At 36.9% G+C, this 22,580-nt stretch overlaps 2 protein-coding genes across 2 annotated transcripts; one reads left to right on the top strand and one right to left on the bottom strand.

Annotated features, from left to right (window-relative positions):
• Positions 1 to 22: 22 nt before the first annotated feature.
• On the bottom strand, positions 23 to 980 carry LOC138916546 (olfactory receptor 5A1-like). Its single transcript, XM_070229170.1, is given in 2 exon segments — positions 23 to 658; positions 660 to 980. Coding segments are annotated over 2 exon segments (957 nt in total).
• A 19,992-nt stretch (positions 981 to 20,972) lies between these two features.
• LOC138916545 (olfactory receptor 5A2-like) lies at positions 20,973 to 21,932 on the top strand. Its single transcript, XM_070229169.1, has one exon. The coding sequence runs from the start codon at positions 20,973 to 20,975 to the stop codon at positions 21,930 to 21,932; it is 960 nt and encodes a 319-aa protein (XP_070085270.1).
• The last annotated feature ends 648 nt before the right edge of the window (positions 21,933 to 22,580 follow it).

The following is a 22,580-nucleotide window of genomic DNA, read 5'->3' as shown; positions in this document are numbered from 1 at the left end:
GAAATATGTTTTCAATCATAAACTAGGAAAACACTTTCTTATTCTCCAACAACTTCCACAGGGCATCTTTGATCTCTTTGTTCCTCAAACTGTAGATTAGAGGGTTCAGCATGGGGATCACCAGTGAATAGAACACAGACACCACCTTGTCCCTGCCAAGAGAGTAGCTGGAGCTGGGTCGCAGGTACATGAAAAGGGCTGTCCCAAACAGCAGAGTCACCACCATCAGGTGTGAGGCACATGTGTTGAAGGCTTTCCTTTGGCCTTCCACTGAATGGATCTTCAAGACAGCAGCAACTATGTAACTGTAGGAGATGACGAGGATGAGGAATGATGTTCCCCCAATAGTGACCACTACAAGAAAATTCACCACTTGACTGAGGAACGTGTCAGAGCAAGAAAGCGCTAAGACTGGTGGGAGGTCACAGAAGAAATGGTTGATGATGTTGGGTCCACAGAAGTGGAGCTGAAATATAGAGCAGGCCTGGATCAGGGAGCTCAGGAAGCCACTGAAATATGCCCCAATCACCATGCGTGTACAGAGACCCTGGGACATGATGGCAGTGTAGAGCAGGGGACTGGAGATGGCTGTGTATCGATCATATGCCATAGCAGTCAGGAGAAAGCACTCAGTTAGACCTATGCCAACAAAAAAAAAAGAACTGAGCAGCACAACCCAAGAATGATATGGTCTTCTGCTCCTGGAAGAAGTCAGTGAGCATCTTGGGAGCCACTGTGGAAGAGTAACAGATGTCAATGAAGGACAAGTTGCTGAGGAAGAAATACATGGGTGTTTGCAGACGGGTGTCACTTCTGATTAGAAAGATGAGGGCCAGGTTCCAGGAGAGGGTCACAAGATAGAAACCCAGGAAGGTCACAAAGAGCAGGACCTGGAGTTCTGGATGGTCTGCAAATCCCACGAAGATGAATGTGGTCACTGATGAGCTGTTCCAGGCCTTAGTTGTGGACGTGTTTCCCATGGACCACAATGACAAGATGCAGATCTGGGATAATAATGACAATCTGCATTACAGTGGTATCAACAAATAATTAAAAAATATGTGAGAGGGAGGGCAAAGTATTACAGAGGATTACAACTTTATGCAAAGATTCTCTCTCTTTCTCTCAGAAGGCAATTATAGTCATTGTCTTAAATATTTGCTTTTTAATATAGCATGGTTGATATGAGCTTAAACTTTGGATTCAGACTTCCTGTGATCAAGTCCTGCCTCTACCAATTCGCAGCTGTGTTACTTTGGGTGATATGTATATCATCTCTAGGCTTCAATTTCTTTTTCTTTAAGACAGATGACAGGATCAATGTCATACATTTATTTTAAGAATTAAAATAAGGCAAAGTTTGTAAAGTGCCTGATACATAGTAAATCCCCGATGAAAGTTATTATTTGGACAGTTTTTTGTATGTCCCAGATGAGTTACCTCATGCCCTGAAAATAACTATTCATCTAACTTATTTAAGTTTCAGTATTAGAATGGAGAAACCAAGGGAGAGACCAGGTTCAGCTACGTAATTGTGAAACAACCAATCAGACATTTAGAATATTTTTTTTAAACTTAAAGTCTCAGCTATGTTCCATTTTGACATTTTATGTAGACTCTAAGTAAAATGAAATTTCTTTTTACTTTTATTAAGATTATGATAGTTTACAACCTTGTGAAATTTCAGTTGTACATTATGGTCAGTCTTGTTGTAGGTGCCCCACTTCACCCTCTGCGCCCACTCCCCCATCCCGCTTTTCCCCTGGTAACCACCAATCAGTTCTCTTTGTCTACATGTTTAACTTCCACCTATGAGTGGAGTCATACGGAGTTCATCTTTCTCTATCTGGCTTATTTCATCAAAAAGATTAGGCCAGATGTGTATAGAAATGCTCTGAACTGTCAAATATTAGATCTGAATATACTAACATAGTTCCACTTTCAAATTTGTCTTCAGTCTGAGCTCTCTAAGCTATTTAATTGTTAAGAATGTGGATTCTGGCTATAGCCTGCCTGGATTTAATTCCCAGCTTTACCATATAATATATGTGTGATCTTGGGCAAGTTAGTTGAACTCTCTATGACTCTGTAAAATTAGGGATAATAATAGCACTTTGTTATTAGAATTCCTTCTCTCTCTCTCTTTCTTTCTTTCCTTCCTTCTCTTCTTAAATCTCTTTTAAGACATGCATGGCCCATAGTAAGTGCTCTACAAGAGTTTTTTATTGCTGTTGTTATTTAAAAATCGAAATTACAATGTAACCTCAATCAAATTCTTATAACTTTCAGTATATGAAGTATCTTTCAAGATCAGGGACTTGATTCCACCCAATCCACATCTATAAGAATTTCCATCACCCCCTCCACATCCACACTAAGTCTCAATCCACATAAATCAGAAAAGAACACTTACCATCAGTGGGTCTTTTAAACCTGAGGTCCCAACTCAGCAGAAGGCACTAGGAAAAGTGTGGTCAGAGGGCCTGGTGGTTCATGGTGAATGACCCTTATAGGTGTGGGATATATCTTGATCCTTCTTCAGGTTTTAACCCAAACAATTTAGAAATCATCAAAATTACCTATCTTTTAAACAATATTTTCATTCTGTTCTACCTATCTCTTTAAATATGATGAATCTCACAAATTTGCTTTTGTTTTTCAAAATGGAAATGTTATTTTATGAATTTTAAAGCAATATGTGAGAACTGGAAGATAATTAGGTCAATAAACAACGGTGAAATAATAAACCTAAAAATCATGGGCACTTCCTGATCAATGCAAAAAAATCCTCTTAAAACTGGAAATTATGACAATCTATCTCCTGAAATTAGAGCTCTTAACATTTAGGTGTATGCCTTTCATGTTCAAGTATATGTATATGCATATGGCTGTTTGTATCAAAGACCCTCTACAATTTACATATATTATAGAAATTATTCCAAGTCAATAACTTCACAATTTGGGAAGTAATGCTTTCTCTATTTGCTATCAATTTTTCTGGCTCAGTTTAGGAAAGCCACGCCATTTTATTATCTCCAATTTTTCATAAGTCAATCTACATCTACCTATTGCCAGTCAGTCAAGCTATCATTGATCTTTACTTTCCTCTTGGAAATTGCACAGAGATATGCCCTTGGTATAGACTCCCTCTCTTCTTGCACTCAATAGCTCCTGTTACAGATTTTCCAGTTCTAAACCTTAAAATTTGGGTAATGAGAGAATGTGAAGCTCCTTTCAGCCATCACCATGCCATCATTTGTGCAGAGTTTCAGAGATCTCTTACACTAATCTCAATCTTGTCAAATATGGCTTTAAGATTTGTATTATGTTTAGAGGCTCTGCAACTGTTTGTGAAAGGTGTGTAGAATTTCCAGGATCAGGAGGGGATTCTTTCCTTTTGAAGAAAATAAAAGGGCCTCCAGCAAAGTTTGACATAACTCAGTGCAGATGTAGTGCCACGTAGAGAAATTGGGAGCTAAACAAAAACAGCTCTACCGGAACCCTCACCCATTCTGTGTTGGGTCTGCCATTTAGCAAGGTAGAGACCTGAGGTCTGTGATGTTATTAAAGGTCATTTGGGCACCTACTCAGGTTAGCACAAAGGGAAGGGGGATGAGTTGGTGGTGATGATTCTGGGTAGGCTTCAGGATAAGCCTGGTTCTAATCCTGTTTCTACCATTTGCCAGCCGTGGGATGTTGGGCAACTCATTTAGTCTTTCTGATCTTCTATTTCTCCATTTGTAAAATGGGGATAACTGTGGTTACTTAAGAGTTGTTTGAGGGTTGTTTAAGATAATATGTGAAAGCCTCATGGGTCTTGAGATAGGACGTTTGCTTAATAAATTGGGAATGTTATTGCTATCAGCAGTGAATATTCCATAAAGAATTATTTATGGAAATTAGCCTTATTTTGGAAACGCTTCCTTCTCATGTGGCAGGTTGAAGTGTGCTTATCTTACAGACATAATGAGTTCACTGATAGACCATGTAGCTTTGTAAAAAGTGTTTAGGAGTGAGATTGAAGAATTTAATCATCTGGACTTGATGGGTCAACTGAAAGTCTGTTTAGAGTGTTGCCATTAGGGCAGAGAACTTCCACATTTGGAAGGAACAGAAAGTGAAGCTGGACAAATTGAAACAAAAAGAAAAGAATATCCCGGGTTTTATTCCCACATATAGATTCTCTGAATCTTACTCTAAAACATTAAGTGAAAGGTATATTAAGAGTTGTATGGAGCACTTTATGTCACCAAACTCTACTCATGAAGTAGTGCTTCTTCCCTTGAGAAAGGAAATCTCCTTCACTCTTACTGCAAACTCAGGGAGGCTCAATTTGGTCTGAGTCTGGACTCCCTTTGATCCTAGAATACAGGTATAATCAACACCAGGCCTCTTTTACAGAGCTGAAGAAGGAGAGTTTGAGAGGCTCAGGACCTCATTGGATTCATAGACGCTGGAGGTGAATGTTTGTGAATAACACTAGCCTTCAAGACCATAGTGAAGATAAAATAATACAGCAAAATTAAGCATCTAGCACAGTACCTTGCACATAGCAGACACTTAGAGATTGATGAGAACTGGTAGGGTGGATTTACAACTCAGGTCATCTTTTGACAAAAATGGCAAGAAAGTGTTAAGTTTTATAGCCAAATCTTCCTAATCGGAGCTTAACAGGTGCAGTTGGTGATGGAAGAGAAAAATGGAATAATGACGCAGAGAACCTGAGCTAAACTGTGGAGGTGATGTGGGTTTTCTATGGTTTCTCCATCATTCATGATCTGGGCTGTGTCCTTCACTTCATGATGCCTCCTCCTCTCACTCCTCCAGGAACCTGGTGTCCACAAGGTCTTGCTCTTCTAGCTCTGTCTATCATCTAAATGCACAAATGGTTGATGTAACTGAAAGAGACTCTCTCAATGTGAGGTGAGAATTCAAAAGGCACCAAGAGATTAATTCAAGAATTAAGATTCAGATGGTAAAATTCAAGCCATCAGTCAGAAAAGAGAAACCGGGTTTTAGAGATTAGAGATCTCTTCAGTGTTTGGAAAATCTGCTATGTCAAGTCTGTCTCAATCACACCCCTTCCAAATTACTTTTCAGACTACTTACTAATAATTGGGGCTGTGTTAAAGGACATAGCAATCCCTTCCAAAACTTCATTCCCTCTTAAATCTCTTTCTAGCTGCAAGTGCTCAAACATGGTCCAGGAGGACCATCAAAGGAGCAGAAAGGTAAGATTTGGGCTGAATTTGAGGAAAGACAGATAGAATTGAAAGGTATATGGAGGTAAACTAAAATCCAAAGAGCTTCTTAGCCATCTATATGGGCTTGTAGATCTAGGGTGCTTTATAAGTGAGATTAATACGAGCATGAAGACAAAAAGTAAAATATGAATGGCTGCACCCACCTTCTCCCTCTTGTTCTGTCTGACCCTTAGCTGATACTTGTCTTGAGTTCTGCTTTGGAAGGAGTCTAATCAGGCTTTGGTAACTGCTTCCAATCCCCAAAGTGCTAATGAGTTGGAGAGCAAGCTTGAGGCTGATTTATTTATCAAAGGTCAAAATATCCACTTGGTGAATAGAATGTGTGGGCAGAAAAGTGGAGGGAAAAGATACACAGAAGAGGAAAGATGTAATCTTAAGAAATTCTTCTGCTGTCTGCTAATATCTGCATTTGGGGTCATTTTTGAAGTGTTTCAAAGCTGGGGCTGCAGGGGAATTTGAGAGAGGTTTTTTTTCCTCTCTCCTTGGAGGTGTTTCATTACATTTTCCCTTGAGAGTCTTTTTGAAAAAGAAAGAAATGTATTATCCAAACTTCACAGATTTGTAGTTAATTGATCTCTGGGGTGGTATGCTCATATAAGTGCTCTGAAGAAGATGCTTATTAAACTCCATCCCAATGGCTTTCTCATCCTCCAAGGCTACTCAAGATCTCTTCTGGTAGTACATAAAGAACAAGCTCAAGATAACATTGGGACACATAGGGCAAGATAGACGCCTATTCTGCAGAAGAAAGAAAGATTGTAAACAAACAAACAAACACACAAACAAACTCTTTTCCACTCCTTCATAGAACCTTTTTGGCCTGAAGTATTTTAAGCGGATGGGAATTCAAACTTATTGAGCTTCTACTATGTGCTAAACACTGTACTAGGTGTCTTATGTGTGATAACTCACTAAATCCTCCAAACCCTCCCTTGCAAGGAGGAAACGGAAATTCTGAGAAAGAGTAAGCTGTTCAAAATTTTACAGCTAATAAGGGATTGAGCCACTATTTGAACCAAGGACTATGTGACAAGAAATCCTGCATTTGCATGTATGGTACATGCATTTATTTTGGAACTCAATTGCACATAAATGTGTATATATGGTCAATCGTATCTCTCAACTCATAATCCTTTCTCTTTTCACAGAAACCTACTACCTTCCTCCAGGAGAAAGACATTAGATACAGAAGTTTTCCTCTAAAATTTTTAGAAACTTCCTCTGACTTAGCATGATAGAGTATAAAGATGTAGGATTTTTATTCTACGGAGGGCTACATACAACAAAAAATAATTTGGGTCCAGGCATTCAATAAAAATCAAGGCTTTAATTCATGTATTTGAAGATGAGGGGAGAAAAATAAAAGGTTTGATTCACCTGTTTCTTAATCTGAGAATATTGAACTGTCATCTTTTAAAAATAACTAGAATAAATAGTGGAAAATTGATTCCAGCTCATGGCCAACTAAGAGAGAGAAAGTTTTTCTAACCAGACAAAGAAAGAAATAGAGGGGGAGACATCCAGGAGAGGCTAAGGAATAGAATTCCAGTGAAAACATGGATAAGGGAGATATTATTTATTCGTCCATTTTATAAGTCTTTATTAATGCCTCTTCTGTGCCAGACCCTGTGTAACTCATCAGAGACACACAGAATGGAAGATGAGATAAGAATTTTGCCTGTATGGTGCTTACATAATAATGGAGCTACTTACGATGAAGTTGTCACTGAAGGCAAGCTTTGGAAAACCAAGCTACTGCTGCCTTGACCATTATGTTTGTCATAACGACTAATATGATGGCTAGATGGGATGGATGTTTCTGACTCCACTGAAGAGTTTTCATAAAGAAAGTGACAAGCTTGGGGTTTTAAACTCTCAGCTCACCTCCAAGACAACCAGAAAGCCTCTATAAAGGCTCTAAAATAAATATTTTATTTCTTGTAGATTCAAGGTCGATAAGACTTAAAATCAGATGCAAACTTAATTGTGCAGATCGCAAAGCCTCTTAAATTAAAGTTATGACATGTTTGAAAAAGAGGAAGACCCTGAAATTTGGATTGGGGATACTTCAGTAGGCTCTAAGGAAGTTGATAATCTTGAACTCCTAAATTATCCCGAGCCTTTCTAGCCATGAGAATAGTCCCTTTTAATCTGTCTGAAGAGACTAGCCTTCCTTTTTGCAATAAGTATTTATTAGCCTCGTGTGAAGCATTGCCTTGCAAGGGGATGCCTGTCCACATTAAGCCCCACCAAACCAGCCTTCATTGCTGCCAGATCATAATTAGATTCAAATATCAGCATGCTCCAGGAGGACAAGTAAAAAGTATGACTTTTGAGAAGAGATTATTTTTCCCAAGCTTGAAAGATATTGAGTTATTTTGGAAAAATCCTGGGGGAACATATGTAGAATGGGTTCTAAATGTGTTAGCAAGAAAGACAGACTATAGCATTAGGTTGGGTAAAATGTATTCACATACTCTGGACTGTGGCTCAGTACAAAGGAAAGAATCCAATGTTTTAGGGAGATAGAAATTTTAAAGTAGGTTTATCATGTGTGATCTACATGCTAATCCCTCCCCAACCACGTCTATCTAGAGGGTTGAGAGGGAAGTCCCGTCATTCAGGCATGGAGGAACAACAGAAGGGGGAGAACCAGCATCTGTGAAAATTAGCATGTAGAATGACAGTGAAAGATGCTGTCATTGAGAAGATGTCTTGATTTTGTTGTACAGGCAAATGGTGGTGCTGAACCTCCAGAGACAAGGTGGACAAAGTTAATATATTAGGCAGCAGGACTTATACAGTCTGAGTCTGGCTTTTTTCATCTAGCATCTTGCATTCGTGATTCACTCGTATTGTTGTGTGTATCAGTATCCCATTCCTTTTTATTGCTAAGTAGCATTCCATTGTGCGAATGTAAGACAATTTGTTTAATTATTCTGCAGTTGAAGGACATTTGGATGGTTTTCACTTATGGGCCATGGTGAATAAAGCTGCTATTAACATTTTGATACAGATTTTCTTGGGAACACAGGTTTTCATTTCACTTGGGTATACATCTAGAAGTGAAATTGCTGGGTCATGTAGTAACTTCATGCTTAATTTGATGAGAAACTACCAAAATGTTTTCCAAAGTGGATGCCTCATTTTTCATTTTTATTAGAAATGCATGAGAGAATCAGTTGTTCTGTATCCTTTCCACCTTTCGGCATTGTCAGAATTATTTATCTATTTATTTATTTATTATTTATCTTTGAGGAAGATTAGCCTTGAGCTAACATCTACTGGCAATCCTCCTCTTATGTGAGGAAGACTGGACCTGAGCTATCATGCATGCCCATCTTCCTCTACTTTATATGTGGGACGCCTACCACAGCATGACTTGCCAAGTGGTGCCATGTCCACACCCGGGATCCGAACCGGCGAACCCCCGGCTGCCGAAGCGGAATGGGCGCACTTAACTGCTGTGCCACTGGGCCAGACCCAGAATTTTTTGTTTTTTATTTTGCTGTCCTACTAGGTCTATGTGGGATTTCATTTCAGTTTTAACTTGCATTTTCCTGACAAATCGTGATGTTGAGTATCACATGTTCATTTACACATGTGTTTTGCTGAACTACATGTTCAAATGTTTTGTCCATTTTTTATTTGGTTATTTTTTAAAAGAAATATTGAGTTTTGAGGATTCTTTTTTCTGGACAAGTACTTTACCAAATATATGATTTACAAATATTTTCTTACAGTCCATAGCTTGCCTTTCTTTCTTTTAATAATGCCGTTCAAGAGCAGAAGAAATTACTTTTGATAGCTGATTTGTCACTTTTTTCTTTGATGGGATTGCGCTTTTGGTATTGTATCTTGGAAATTTTTGCCTAACCCAAAGTCATAAAGACTTTCTCCTGTGTTTCTTCTGGAAATTTGTAGTTTAGATTTTACGTTTAGTTGTAAGATCCGTTTTGAGTTATGGTGTGAGAAATGGATTGTGTTTCACATTTTGACACATGGATATCCAAATGTCCAGCATTGTGGAAAAGAATATCTTTTCTATATTGAATTGTTTTTTGCATCTTTGTTGGAAACCAATTGATCATAAACATGTGAGTCTATTTCTGTACTCTCTATTCTGTCCCATTGATCTATACTATATTTATCCTTTCTCCCATACAATACTTTCTCGATTTCCTTTGCTTTAGAATAAATCTTAAAAACAGCTAATGTGAGTCATCCAACTTTGCTCTTCTGTATAAAAATTATTTTGGCTCTTCTAGTTCCTTTGTCTTTCCATGTAAATTTTAGAATCAGCTTGAAAATGTCTACAGAAAATGCTGCTGAGATTTTGGTTTGAAATGCATTGAGTCTAGAGATCAATTTGTGGGAATTAATATCTTCCTACATTGAGTATTCTAATAAATAAACATAATGTATGCCTCAATATACTCAGATATTTGATTTCTTTCATGAGTGTTTTGTAGTCTTTTTCGTACAGATTTTGTTAGATTTATACCTAAGTATTTCATGTCGTTTTTTGGTGAGAATGTAAATGATACATTTAAAAGTTTCAATTACCAATTGCTCGTTATGAGTATGCAGAAATACATTTACTTTTTAGATATTAATCTTTTGTTTTGTGGCATTGCTTAACTTATTCTTTTTTCAACTTTATTGAGGTATAATGGACAAATAGAAATTTTACATATTTAAGGTATACAATGCAATATTTTGGTATACATTGTGAAATGATCACAATCAAGCTAATTAACATATCCATTACCTCACATAGTTACTGTTTCCTTTCTTCTTTCCTTCCTTTCCTCCTTCCTCTCTTCCTTTCTTCTTTGTTGTAAGAATGCTTAAGGGCTACCCTCCTACCAAATGTCAAGTATACAATACAGTATTGTTAAGTGCAGTCACTGTGTTGTGCATTAGATCTTTAGAACTTATTCATCTTGTGTGACTGAAACTTTCTACCCTTTGACTGGTATCTCCCCATTTTCACTCCACCTCGCATCTAGTAACCATCATTCTACTCTCAACTTCCATGAATCTGACTATCTTGGATTCCACATTTGAATGAGGCCATGGAATATTTGTCTTTCTGTGTCTGACTTATTTCACTTAGCATAACCTCCTCCAGGTTCATCTACGTTCTTGCAAATGAAAAGATTTTTTTCTTTTTAAGACTGAATAATATTTCTTTATATCTCTATATACCATATTTTCTTATCTGTCCATCTGTCAATGGATGTTTAGGTTGTTTTCACATCTTGGCTATTGTGAACAATGCTGAAATGAACTTGGAAGTGCAGATACCTCTTGAACACACTGATTTCATTTTCCTTGGATATATAACAAGAAGTGAGATTGCTAGATCATATGGAAGCTCTATTTTTAATTTTTGAGAAACCTCCATAATGTTTTCCATGTTGGCTGCACTAATTTACATTCACAGCAACAGTACACAGGGGTCTCTTTTTTCTACATTCTCGCCAACGCTTTTCATCTTTTGTCTTTTTAGTAATAGCCATCCTTAGAGATGTGAAGTGATATCTTAGTGTGGTTTTGATTTGCCCATGCACACTCGTGTGTGTGTGTGTGTGTGTGTTTGTGTGTGTTGGGGGAACAGAATGAATGCAAAGAATGACAAGTTAATTGTTTTCTTCAAGGATTTTTCCTTCCCCACACTCTCACTGGTCCTCTGTTTTTCACCCTCTACACATTTTGTTTATGCCATTTCCACTTCTCTCAGAGTTTAAATCAATAATGGTATACAAAACCAGTGCTCCTGCTAAAATCAGCTGGGGGATTAAAACATGATCAGAAAACAATGAACAAACAAATTTTCCAGAGTTTCTTCTCATCTAGATTCATTCACATTCCTATGCCTGTGACTCTTCAGCAGAGAGTCTCACATGCGTTTGTACAACAATCTATCATTGTGTTACCTACTATTTTCTTTCCTTCCTGGTCTGTATCATGGTGGTGTTTCCTGCGGATACCTGCCACACCACTAACTATGATGTAAACCAACATTAGCGTCAAAGCTGAAATGCTGGCGTTGAAGACACAGATATCTGCTCTGAGAGGATCATCACCTGATGCCACCCAAACTACTTTCACTTTCAATGCCCCATTAAGTATTAGTCAACACTCTTTTTCCATTTCTTTTTCTTTCCACTATTCTTTTTCGAGGCCTCTTGTGCCAGAACTCAGGAATGAATTTTGGGCTGGGCTGAAGGATGATTTGAGTGATAGAAAAATGGCTCTTTCCAGAATCACCTCTCTCTTCTGAGACGGCATCATTGTTCTGAAACCAGACGAGTACAATTTGATTCTTTTCCTTTGAGATTCTCCCTTTGAGAGTTCCCAAGAGACATTCAGATGAATGGACATTTAGTCAGAGCAACATTCAAAGGCTTCTTGGAAAATTCATACTCAAGATGGTGTTGATTCATATGTATCTTCAAATACCTTGATAAGCAGGGAAAATTTTGTGCTTTTTTTGCATAAACAATTATTTGAAAAATTTCCTGCAATTTTCACTATATCAATGGTTAAGGATATTTTCATTTTATTTAGGAATCAGTACTTATAATTTCCTAATTATTCTTTTTTAACAGTTTTGCTTGTATTTCGAAACTCTGCTATTGAGTGCATACACATTTGAGATTATAGCTTCCTGTTTGAGATAACCTTTTTATTTCTAGTAATGTTTCTTATCTTAAAGTTTGCTCTGTAACATTGGGAAAGCTACAGCAGATTTTTTGGGTTAATTGTGTGATACCTCTGTCCTTTTGTTTTCAATCTTTCTGTGTTCTTATATTTAAATCATGTTCCATTAGTAACGTATAGTTGGGTTTGTTGTTTTTAACTAGTCTGACGATCTTATCTTTCACTTTGAGTACTTGGAGTAATTATTGAAAAACTACGTATTTCAATTTAATCAGCCGGAATTGACTCTTTGAAATAAAAAATGAATTAGTACTTTCTCCCACTTCTCCTCTTAACTGCTTCCCAGTTATTACTGTTATTTTTCATTTATTTATTTTTTTCATTCTGTTGACGTCATACTGGTTTATTACATTGTATAATTTCAGAAGTACATTATTTTATATAAATTTCTGTATAGACTGCATCATGCTCACCACCAATAGTCTAGTTTTTATGTCACCATACATATGTGCCCCTCTACCCCTTTCACCCACCTCCGACCCCCTTCCCCTCTGTGTAACCACTAACCTGTTCTCTTCGTCCATGTGTTTGTTTATCTTCCATATATGAGTGAAATCATACAGTATTTGTCTCACTCTGTCTGGTTTATTTTGCTTAACATAATAGCCTCAAGATCCATACTTGTTCTTGAAAATGGGACAATTTTATCTTTTTTATGGCTGAGTAGTATTCAATGTGATGTATACATCACATGTTCTTTATTCATTCATAAGTCAATGGGCACTTGGGTTGCTTCCAAATCTTGGCTATTGTGAATAATGCTGCAATGAACATAGGGGTGCATAAATCTCTTTGGACTGTTTATTTCATATTATTTGGATAAATACCCAGTAGTGGGACAACTTGATCACATGGTATTTCTATTTTTAATTTTTTGAGAAATCTCCTTACTGTTTTCCATAGTGCCTGCAGGAGTTTGCATTCCCAATAGCAGTATATGAGGGTTCCCTTTTCCCTACATCCTCACCAAACTTTGTTATTTTTTGTCTTGGTAATTATAGCCATTGTGATTGGTATAAGGTGATATCTCACTGTAATTTTTATTTGTATTTCCCTATTAACTAGTGATGTTGAATATATTATCATGTGCCTGCTGCCCATCTGTATATCTTCTTTGGAAAAATATCTGTTCATATCTTCTGCCCATTTCTTGGGCCGGCCCAGTGGCGCAGCGGTTAGGTTCGCACCTTCCGCTTCTCGGTGGCCCGGGGTTCCCTGGTTTGGATCCCGGATGCAGACATGGCACTGCTTGGCACCCCATGCTGTGGTAGGTGTCCCACATATAAAGTAGAGGAAGATGGGCACGATGTTACCTCAGGGCCAGGCTTCCTCAGCAAGAAAGAGGAGGACTGGTAGTAGTTAACTCAGGGCTAATCTGCCTCAAAAAAAAAAATCTTCTGCCCATTTCTTGATCAGGTTGTTTGTGTTTTTGTTGTTCAGTTGTATCAGTTCTTTATATATTTTGGGAATTAACCCCTTGTCAGATATATGATTTGCAAATATTTTCTTCCAGTTGGTGGGTTGTCTTTTCATTTCACTAATGGTTTCCTTTGCCTTGCAGAAGCTTTTTAGTCTGATATAATGACGTTTGTTTATTTTTCCTTTTGTTTCCCTTGCCTGAGTAGACATGATATTTGAAAACATGCTGCTAAGACCAATGTCGAAGAGTGTACTACCTACATTTTCTTCTAGGAGTTTTATGGTTTCGAGTGTTACATTCGAATTTTTAGTCCATGTAAAGTTAATTTTTGTGGATGGTGTAAGATAATGGTTTAGTTTCATACTTTTGAAAGTGGCTGTCCAGTTTCCCCAACACCATTTTTTGAAGATACATTCCTTTCTCCATTGTATGTTCTTGCTTCCTTTGCTGAAGATTTGCTGTCCGTTGATGTGTGGTTTTATTTCTGTGCTCTCAATTCAGTTCCATTCATCTGTGTGTGTGTGTGTTTCTGTATCAGTACCATGCTGTTTTGAGTACTATAGCTCTGTAGTATATTTTGAAGTCAGGGATTGTGATGCCTTCAGTTTGATTCTTTTTTCTCAGAATTGCTATGGTTGTTTGTGGTCTTTTGTTGTTCCATATAAATTTTAGGATTCTTTGTTCTACTTTCATGAAGTGTGTCATTGAGATTCTGATTGGGATTTCATTGAATGTGTAGATTGCTTTAGGTAATATGGGCATTTCAACTATGTTTATTCTTCCAATCCATGAGCATGGAATATCTTTCCATTTCTTTATCACTCTCCAGTTTCTTTCACTAATGTCTTATAGTTTTCAGCTTATAGGTCTTTCATCTCCTTGAGTAAATTTATTCTTAGAGGTTTTATTCTTCTGTTGCAATTGTAAATGTGATTGTATTCTTGAGTTCTATTTCTGCTAGTTCACTATTAGTGTATAGACATGCAACTGATTTTTATAAGTTGATTTTGTACCTGCAACTTTGCTGTAGCTTTGGATTATGTCTAATACCTTTCTGGTAGATTTTTTAGGGTTTTCTATATAGAGAATCACATTGATCACAAACACCTAGAATTTGGCTTCTTCCTTTTTAATTTTACTCCGTTTTATTTATTTTTCTTGCCTAATTGCTCTGGCAAAAACCTCCAGTACTATGTTGAATAGGAGTGGTGAGAGTGGGCACCCTTGTCTTGTTCCTGTTCTCAGAGGAATGGCTTTCAGTTTTTCACCATTAAGTTTGATGTTGGCTGTGGGTTTGTCCTATATGGCCTTTATTATGTTGAGGGAGTTTCTTTCTAAACCCATTTTATTGAGTTTTTATGGTAAATGAATGTTGGATCTTATCAAATGCTTTCTCAGCATCTATGTAGATGATCATGTGATTTTTCTTCCTCATTTTATTAATGTGGTGTATCACATTGATTGATTTGCAGATGTTGAACCATCCTTGCATCCCTGGTATAAATCCCACTTGATCATGGTGTATGATCGTTTTAATATATTGCTCTATTTTATTTCCAATATTTTGTTGAGGAATGTTACATGTGCGTTCATCGGTGATATTGGCCTGTAATTTTCCTTCTTTGTGTTGTCCTTATCTGGTTTTGGTATCAGGGTAATGTTAGCCTCATAGAATGAATCAGAAAGTGCTGCATCTTCTTCAGTTTTTTGGAATAGTTTGAGAAGGATATGTATTAAATCTTCTTTGAATGTTTGGTAGAATTCTTCAGAGATGCCATCTGATCGTGGCCTTAGTTTTTTAAGAAGTGTTTGATTCCTATTTTGATGTTTTTCCTTGTGATTGGTCTATTCAGATTCTCTATTTATTTTTGATTCAGTTTTGGGAGGTTGTATGAGTCTAAGTATGCATCCATTACTTCTAGGTTTTCCAATCTTTTGGCATATAGTTTTTTTATAGTGTTCTTTTATAGTCCTTTGTATTTCTGTGGTTTTCACTAAAATATCTCCTCATTCAATTTTAATTTTATTTATTTGAGACTTCTCTCTTTTTCTTAGTGAGTCTGGCTAAGAGTTTGTCAATTTTATTTATCTACTCAAAGATCCACTCTTAGTTTCGTTGATCTTTTTTCTTTTAGTCTTTATTTCATTTATTTCTAGTCTAATTTTTATTATTGCCATCATTCTGCTGACTTTTGGCTTTGTATGTTCTTGTTTTCCAAGTTCTGTTAGATGTAGTTTAAGATTACTTGTTTGAGATTTTTCTCATTTGTTGGGGTAGGCCTGTATTGCTATCTCCTAGGATGCTCTTAGGACCCCTTTTACTGCATCTCATAAGAGCTTGTATGTTGTGTTTTCATTTTCCAGGTACTTTTTAAAAAATTTCTCCTTCGATTTCTTCGTTGATGCAATGGTTGTTCAGTAGCATGTTGCTTAGACTCCACATAATGTGAATTTCCCAGTCTGTTTCTTGTACTTGATTTCTCATTTCATAGCATTGTGATCAGCATGATATGATTTCAATATTCTTAAATTTATTGAAGTTTCCCCTGTTTCCCAACATATGGTCTGTCCTTGAGAATATTCCATGTGCACTTGAGAAGAATATGTATTCTGCTGTTTTTCAATGTCATTTTCTTTATATATCTATTAAGGCCATCTGGTCTAGTGTCTCATTTAAGGCCACTGTTTCATTGTTGACTTTCTGCCTTGATGATTTATCCATTCACGTAAGTGAGGTTTGAGGTCCCCTACTATTATTGTGTTATAGCCCATTTCTCCCTTTATGTCTATTAATAGTAGCTTTATTTACTTTGGTGCTCCTGTGTTAGGTGCATACATATTCATAAGTGTTATGTCCTCTTGATGGAATGTTTCTTTTATCATTATATACTGCTCCTCTTTGTCTCTCACTGTCTTTTTTATCTTGAAGTTTGATTTGTCTGATATAAGTATGGCAACATCTACTTTCTTTTGTTTGCCATTTGCTTGGAGTATCATATTCCATCCCTTCTCTCTGAGGCTGTGTTTGTCTTTAGAGCTGAGATGTGTTTCCTGGAGGCAGTGTAATGTTGGGTCTTCTATTTTAATCCATCCAGCCACTTTGTGTCTTTTGAGTGGTGAACTCAATCCATTTACTCTTAGAGTGATTATTGATATATGAGGGCTTAATTTTGCCGTTTTGATGCTTGTTTTCTGGTTGTTCTATATTTCCATTGTTTCTTTTTCCTTGTATTTCTGACTGCCATTTCAGTTTTGTGGTTTCCTGTGAAGGTTTTCACTTTATTTATGATGTGGGTCTGCTCTGATTTTTGTTTAGGGGTTACCATGAGGAGTAAAGATCTCATAGATGTGATAGTCTATTTTCTGATAGCCTTTTGTTTCCATTAGCCTAAGTAGGTTACATCCCTTTCCTCTTCCCCTCTGGTCATTGTTGTCACAAATTATTCTTTTTTGTGCTGTGGATTTGTGACTAAATTGAAGTGTTTATAGATATTTTTGATGCTTTCCTTACCTTTATCTTTTATGTTTTAATTAAGTTTTTACTAACCTTTCTTGATATTGAGCTGCAGTTTTCTGATTCTACTTGTCTATTTTTCTCCTTGCTCAACATTTTGTAAACCTTTGCTTTTTAGTTTTAGATGAGAGGTCTCCTTTCAACATTTCTTGTAAGGAAGGCCTAGTGGCAATGAACTCCCTTAGCTTTTGTTTATTTAGGAAAGCTTTTATTTCTCCATTGTATCTGAGGGATAGTTTCACTGGATAGAGTATTCTTGCCTGAAAATTTTTGTCTTTCAGTGTTTTGAATATATCATTCTATTCTCTCCTAGCCTGCAATGTTTCTGTTGAGAAATCTGCTGAAAGCCTGATAGGGATTCCTTTGTAGGTTATTTTCCTCTGCCTTGCTGCTCTTAATATTTTTTCTTTGTTATTGACTTTTTCCAGTTTTAATATTATATGCCTTGGAAAAGGTCTTTTTGAATTGATGAAATTAGGGGTTCTATAGGATTCATTTATTTGTAATTCCAGTTTCTTACCCAGATTTGGGAAGTTCTCAGATATTATTTCTTTGAACAAGCTCTCTGCTCAGTTTTTCAGGTGAAGAAATTGACATTTGAGAGATTTTAAAACTTCATACATGTTTATGTAGATAAAAGGACAAAGCTAGAATTTGAACTCAACCCTTTCAGTTGGAAATTTGTGTTTTTAAACACTATACGTCAGTACAAGGCTTGATCTATTTGTGTGCAGTTTACTTCCAATGAAGGGTAAGCTGTCCATCAAAGCAAAAGGAAATCTTCCCGGAGCCAGATCAGGGAAAGCTCCAAAGAGAATAAGACAGGGGACTGTAAATAAGACTCTGGTGATGGGTGGTTGGCCTCTTTCCTTGTCACCTCAGAGAACAATTATCAACCAGAAATGTTTAGCTCTAATGATCACTGGGCTTTTACTTTGGATGCAGGAGTGGGTGACAGGCAGCCACATGGTGAAAGAGTGTGGCTACACCTGCCCATTAAAATAATGAGCTCCCAAAGGCCATGTTGAAGACTTCATAATAAAGGAGCAGGAATTCAAGAAACAGATATTACTACTTGAATGAAGTCAAAGTATAAAAAAATGACTGAATCAGAAACCACGCATAGAGCAGTGGAAATGCAGATGAACTGAAGTTTGCAAAAGATGTTATTGGATCAAAGCAATCAATAATTCTTCTCTTGTAGCATGAGATCTCAGGACACTTCTTCCTAAAGTAATTCAGTAAGTCCAACTCCTTCCCTCCTATCTCATTCATCCAACACATGACAGTTATAAATTTACAGCCTATTCCACATTTTATCTGTAAAAGGGCAGAGTAACTCTACCCACCTTCAGAAATGAATAAATGAGTTAATATAAATCAAGTCCCTAGAAGAGTACTTGGTACTCAATAAGCCCTCAATAAGTACTTGGTACTCAATAAGCCTTATATATATAATATAATTATATTATATTATTATAATTGAGTACTCACTATAAGCCACTCTGCTAAGCTCTCAGGATAAGCAGTGAAAAAAATTCATTTTTTTATATAAATATTTTCTGTACCTGGGTCCTATACACTGTTCTAGGGACTCAGGATAGATACAACAGAGAAAATTCTCTGCCTGTCTTTGAGTAGCTTACATTCTGGTAGGGAAGATTTTATTAAGATAAGAAACACCAAACTCATCATTTCCTCTTCCGTAGGATTACCAGATTGATGTCATAGTGAAGAGTGGTCTTGGTTTTGGGTGCTCAATCAGTGACTGATTATGAGAAGATTTAAAATTTTAGAAAACACAAAGCTAGAAGCACTATTTATTTATTTTAACAGTTTTATTGAGATCCCTTTAACATATAGAAATTGTTTATATTTAAGGTGTATAACTTGATGATTTTGTATATATGCACACATTGTGAAAAGATCACTGCAGTCAAGCTAAATGACTTACCCATCACCTCTAGATAGTTACCCTTGTGTGTGTGGTTATAAAATTTAATTTAAGATCTGTCCTCTTAGGAAACTTCAAGTATACAATACAGTAATGTTAACTATTGTCACCATGCTGTTCATTAGATCCCCAGAACTTAATTATCTTGAATAACTGGAACTTTGTACTCTTTGACCAACATCTCCTCATTGTCTTCTCCTCACACCTGCCCCTACTGATCTATTCGCCTGGAAACTACCATTCTACTCTCTACTTTTATGAATTTTGATTTTTTTAGATCATGGAGAATTTGTCTTTCTGTGTCTGGCACATTTTACTAGAATAATATCCTCCAGGTTTATCTACATTGTTGTAAATGACAAGACAGTCTTATTTTTTATGGTGGAACAATATTTCATTATCTATCTATCTATCTACCTATCATGTATCATCATCTATCTATCTCATATTTTGTTTATCTATTTACCCATTGATGGACATTTAGGTTGTTTCCATATCTTGGCTATTGTGAATAATGTTGCAATGAACATGGAAGTGCAGATAGCTCTTTGAGATACTGATTTCATTTCCTTTGGATATATACCCAGGAGTGGAGTTGCTGGATGATATGGTAGTTCTATTTTTAATTTTCTGAAGAACCTCCATACTGTTTTCCATAGCGCCTGTACCAATTTGCAATCCCACCAACATGCAAGCGCTCCATTTTCTCTACATTCTTGCCAACACTTGCTATCTTTTGTCTTTTTAACAGCCATTCTAAAGGATGTGAGGTGGTATCTCATTGTGGTTTTGATTAGCATTCCCCTGATGATTAGTGATGTTGAACACCTCTTCATGTAGAACAGTGTTTAATATGATGAATGAATAACACAATCAGATAATTGCAATTTGATGTAAATGTGCTGTGTAATCAAATTCTATAAAATGATAAAATATCAACAACTTTGATTTTACCATCGGGTCTTCTCTAGGGCACTTCTACCTTTTTACACCCATTTATATTTCCTCATTTGATCTTACACTAGTGAGGTCTTTATTAATGCAATGACCTGTCTTTCTTAATGCAAAATGTTCATGGGCTTACCTCATGTCTTCAGAATGATAATCTGGTTGGCCTGATGACATCAAAGTTGTCCTTTGCTTATACTGAAATTATTATCCTTAAATATCTAATGAACCATGTTCAGCTGTTCTTCTTCAGGAGATACTGGTTTTTGCTTGTTTTTGACCACATGGCTCACCCAATTTCAGTCAACTTTGGTGTTGCTTCCCCTCTCCCCCCATGGAGATACGTCCATAGCACTTCTATCTCATAATGGTACTGATGAGTTAGTCCAACTTTTGATCTTTTCATGCACTTTATTGAGTGACTTGTATAAAAAAATTATATAATTAGAAAAAAATTCTAGTTCTAAACATGCATGTATATGTGTGTGTATATATATATATATATATATATATATATATATATATATATACACATTTCTCTTAGTTTTACTTTAAAAGAATAGAATGTTTTGTTATGGGTTGAATTGCTTCCCTCAAAATGGAATATGTGAAATCTTATAGCCTGTTGTGTTTAGTGCCTTTTGGGACTCTTATACTAAAGATTTATAAAATATAAGAAATTCCTAACTTTATTATTAATTTGGGTTTATATTTTGAAGTCAGAATTCTAAAAAGCCATATGAAACCCAAGTCCAGAGGAACATTGAGACTCATTAGATTCAATCTTCCCATTTTCAGTTGAGACAATGAGGATCTTCAGAGATGAAGTGAATTTTCCACAGTTTCCAAGGAGTTAGGAATGGAGCTTCAGACAACACTCAAATTACTGACTCCCAGTTGCTCTCTGCTCTATTAGATGGATTCTTTTCTGGTCAACGAAGTATATAACATACAGATTTTAAATAGTGCCAAGAGATTACCATAGGCCGACTTCCTCCGAGAAGACTTTGCCCAACAGGTGGCTAGGACGTTATTGGTATTAACTGTTTATATGACCTTCTAGAAAACATCCATTCAAATAATGACAAACAAAATCTAACTGATCACAAGATTGCTTCTTTCCTTTATGAAGGATGCAGTTCTATGGCTGTAGGAAGGAACAACACAATTGTGACAAAATTCACCCTCCTGGGATTTTCAGACCATCCTCAAATGAAAATTTTCTATTTTGTGTTGTTCCTGGGGATTTACCTCCTGACCCTAGCCTGGAACATGAGCCTCATCATCCTTATCAGGATGGACTCCCACCTACACACACCCATGTACTTCTTTCTCAGTAACCTGTCCTTCTTAGATATCTGCTATGTATCCTCCACAACTCCCAAGATGCTCTCTGGTATCATCACAGAGAAGAAAACCATTTCCTTCATTGGGTGTGCCACGCAGTACTTTGTCTTCTGTGGAATGGGGCTGACTGAATGCTTTCTTTTGGCAGCTATGGCATATGATCGGTATGCTGCAATCTGCAACCCGTTGCTCTACACAGCTGTCATATCCCATACACTTTGTTTAAAGATGGTGGCTGGGGCCTATGTGGGTGGATTCCTTAGTTCTTTGATTGAAACATACTCTGTCTATCAGCATGATTTCTGTGGGCCCAACCTAATCAACCACTTCTTTTGTGACCTTCCTCCAGTCCTGGTTCTGTCATGCTCTGATACCTTCACCAGCCAAGTGGTGAACTTCATTGTGGGTGTTGTTGTTGGAATGGTATCTGTCCTTGTGATCCTCATCTCTTATGGTTACATCGTTACTGCTGTCGTGAAGATCAGTTCAGCAAGAGGTAGGACCAAGGCCTTCAGCACCTGTGGCTCTCACCTGACTGCTGCGACCCTCTTCTATGGTTCTGGTCTCTTCATGTACATGACACCTAGTTCCAGCTACTCCTTAAACCGGGACAAGGTGGTGTCAGTGTTCTATGCTCTGGTGATCCCTATGGTGAATCCCATCATGTACAGTCTTAGAAATAAGGAGATTAAAAGTGCTGTAAGGAAAGCTATGGAAAGGAAACATGTTCTTTCTCATGAGCACTCATTTTTCTGACCCCGAGGTAATGTTTACAATAAAGCTGTGAGTTGGGTCAATTATGCTGACTTTCATGTAGTTCTGGACTAGTTGATTGACACAATGATTTTTGTTTACCAGGATTTGTGTAGATTCAGCTTATAAACGCTCAATTTAGGAAAAAGCTTCACCATGACAAAGACTGAGCAATCTGAAACATCAAAATAGAGTTGTTGTCTGTAGGAGGAAAACTAAAAAAATGTTAGTCCAGCATTCAGGGTGACGATTCTAAAGGTAGGATAGGAATATATAGCATAATAACCTGAGGACAGGGACATTTTTTCTAAAAACAATTGCCTTTCCATCTTACGAGGTTCTAACATGTTTCCTTTAGGGCAGATGAGCACTGCAAGTCAGACACCCTTCCCTATTGAGAATCATGACTATCGTGAGCCACTGTGACTGGTGGGGGTATAGTCCTGACTCTTTAGATGTAGTAAGGCAGGAAAGAGATTGAAAACTTTTGTTTAGGGCCTTAATGACTGAACAAATGGGCTGACCTCATGGCTAATTCAATCAATGATACAAAAATTGGTCACTGAAATGATTTGAAGAAAACCAGGGAATTGTCACTTCAGTCTAAAGTAACACCTTTCTAAGCAACACTCAAAGTTTCTTAGGAATCTA

This window comes from Equus caballus, chromosome 12 (assembly GCF_041296265.1).
Source record: "Equus caballus isolate H_3958 breed thoroughbred chromosome 12, TB-T2T, whole genome shotgun sequence".
Lineage (NCBI taxonomy): Eukaryota > Metazoa > Chordata > Mammalia > Perissodactyla > Equidae > Equus > Equus caballus.
This window is presented reverse-complemented; position numbering and strand designations above follow the sequence as displayed.

What these genes read in the sequence shown, in the direction of transcription:
- LOC138916545 (XM_070229169.1), top strand. Translation starts at nt 20,973, where the DNA reads ATGGCTGTAGGAAGGAACAACACAATTGTGACAAAATTCACCCTCCTG.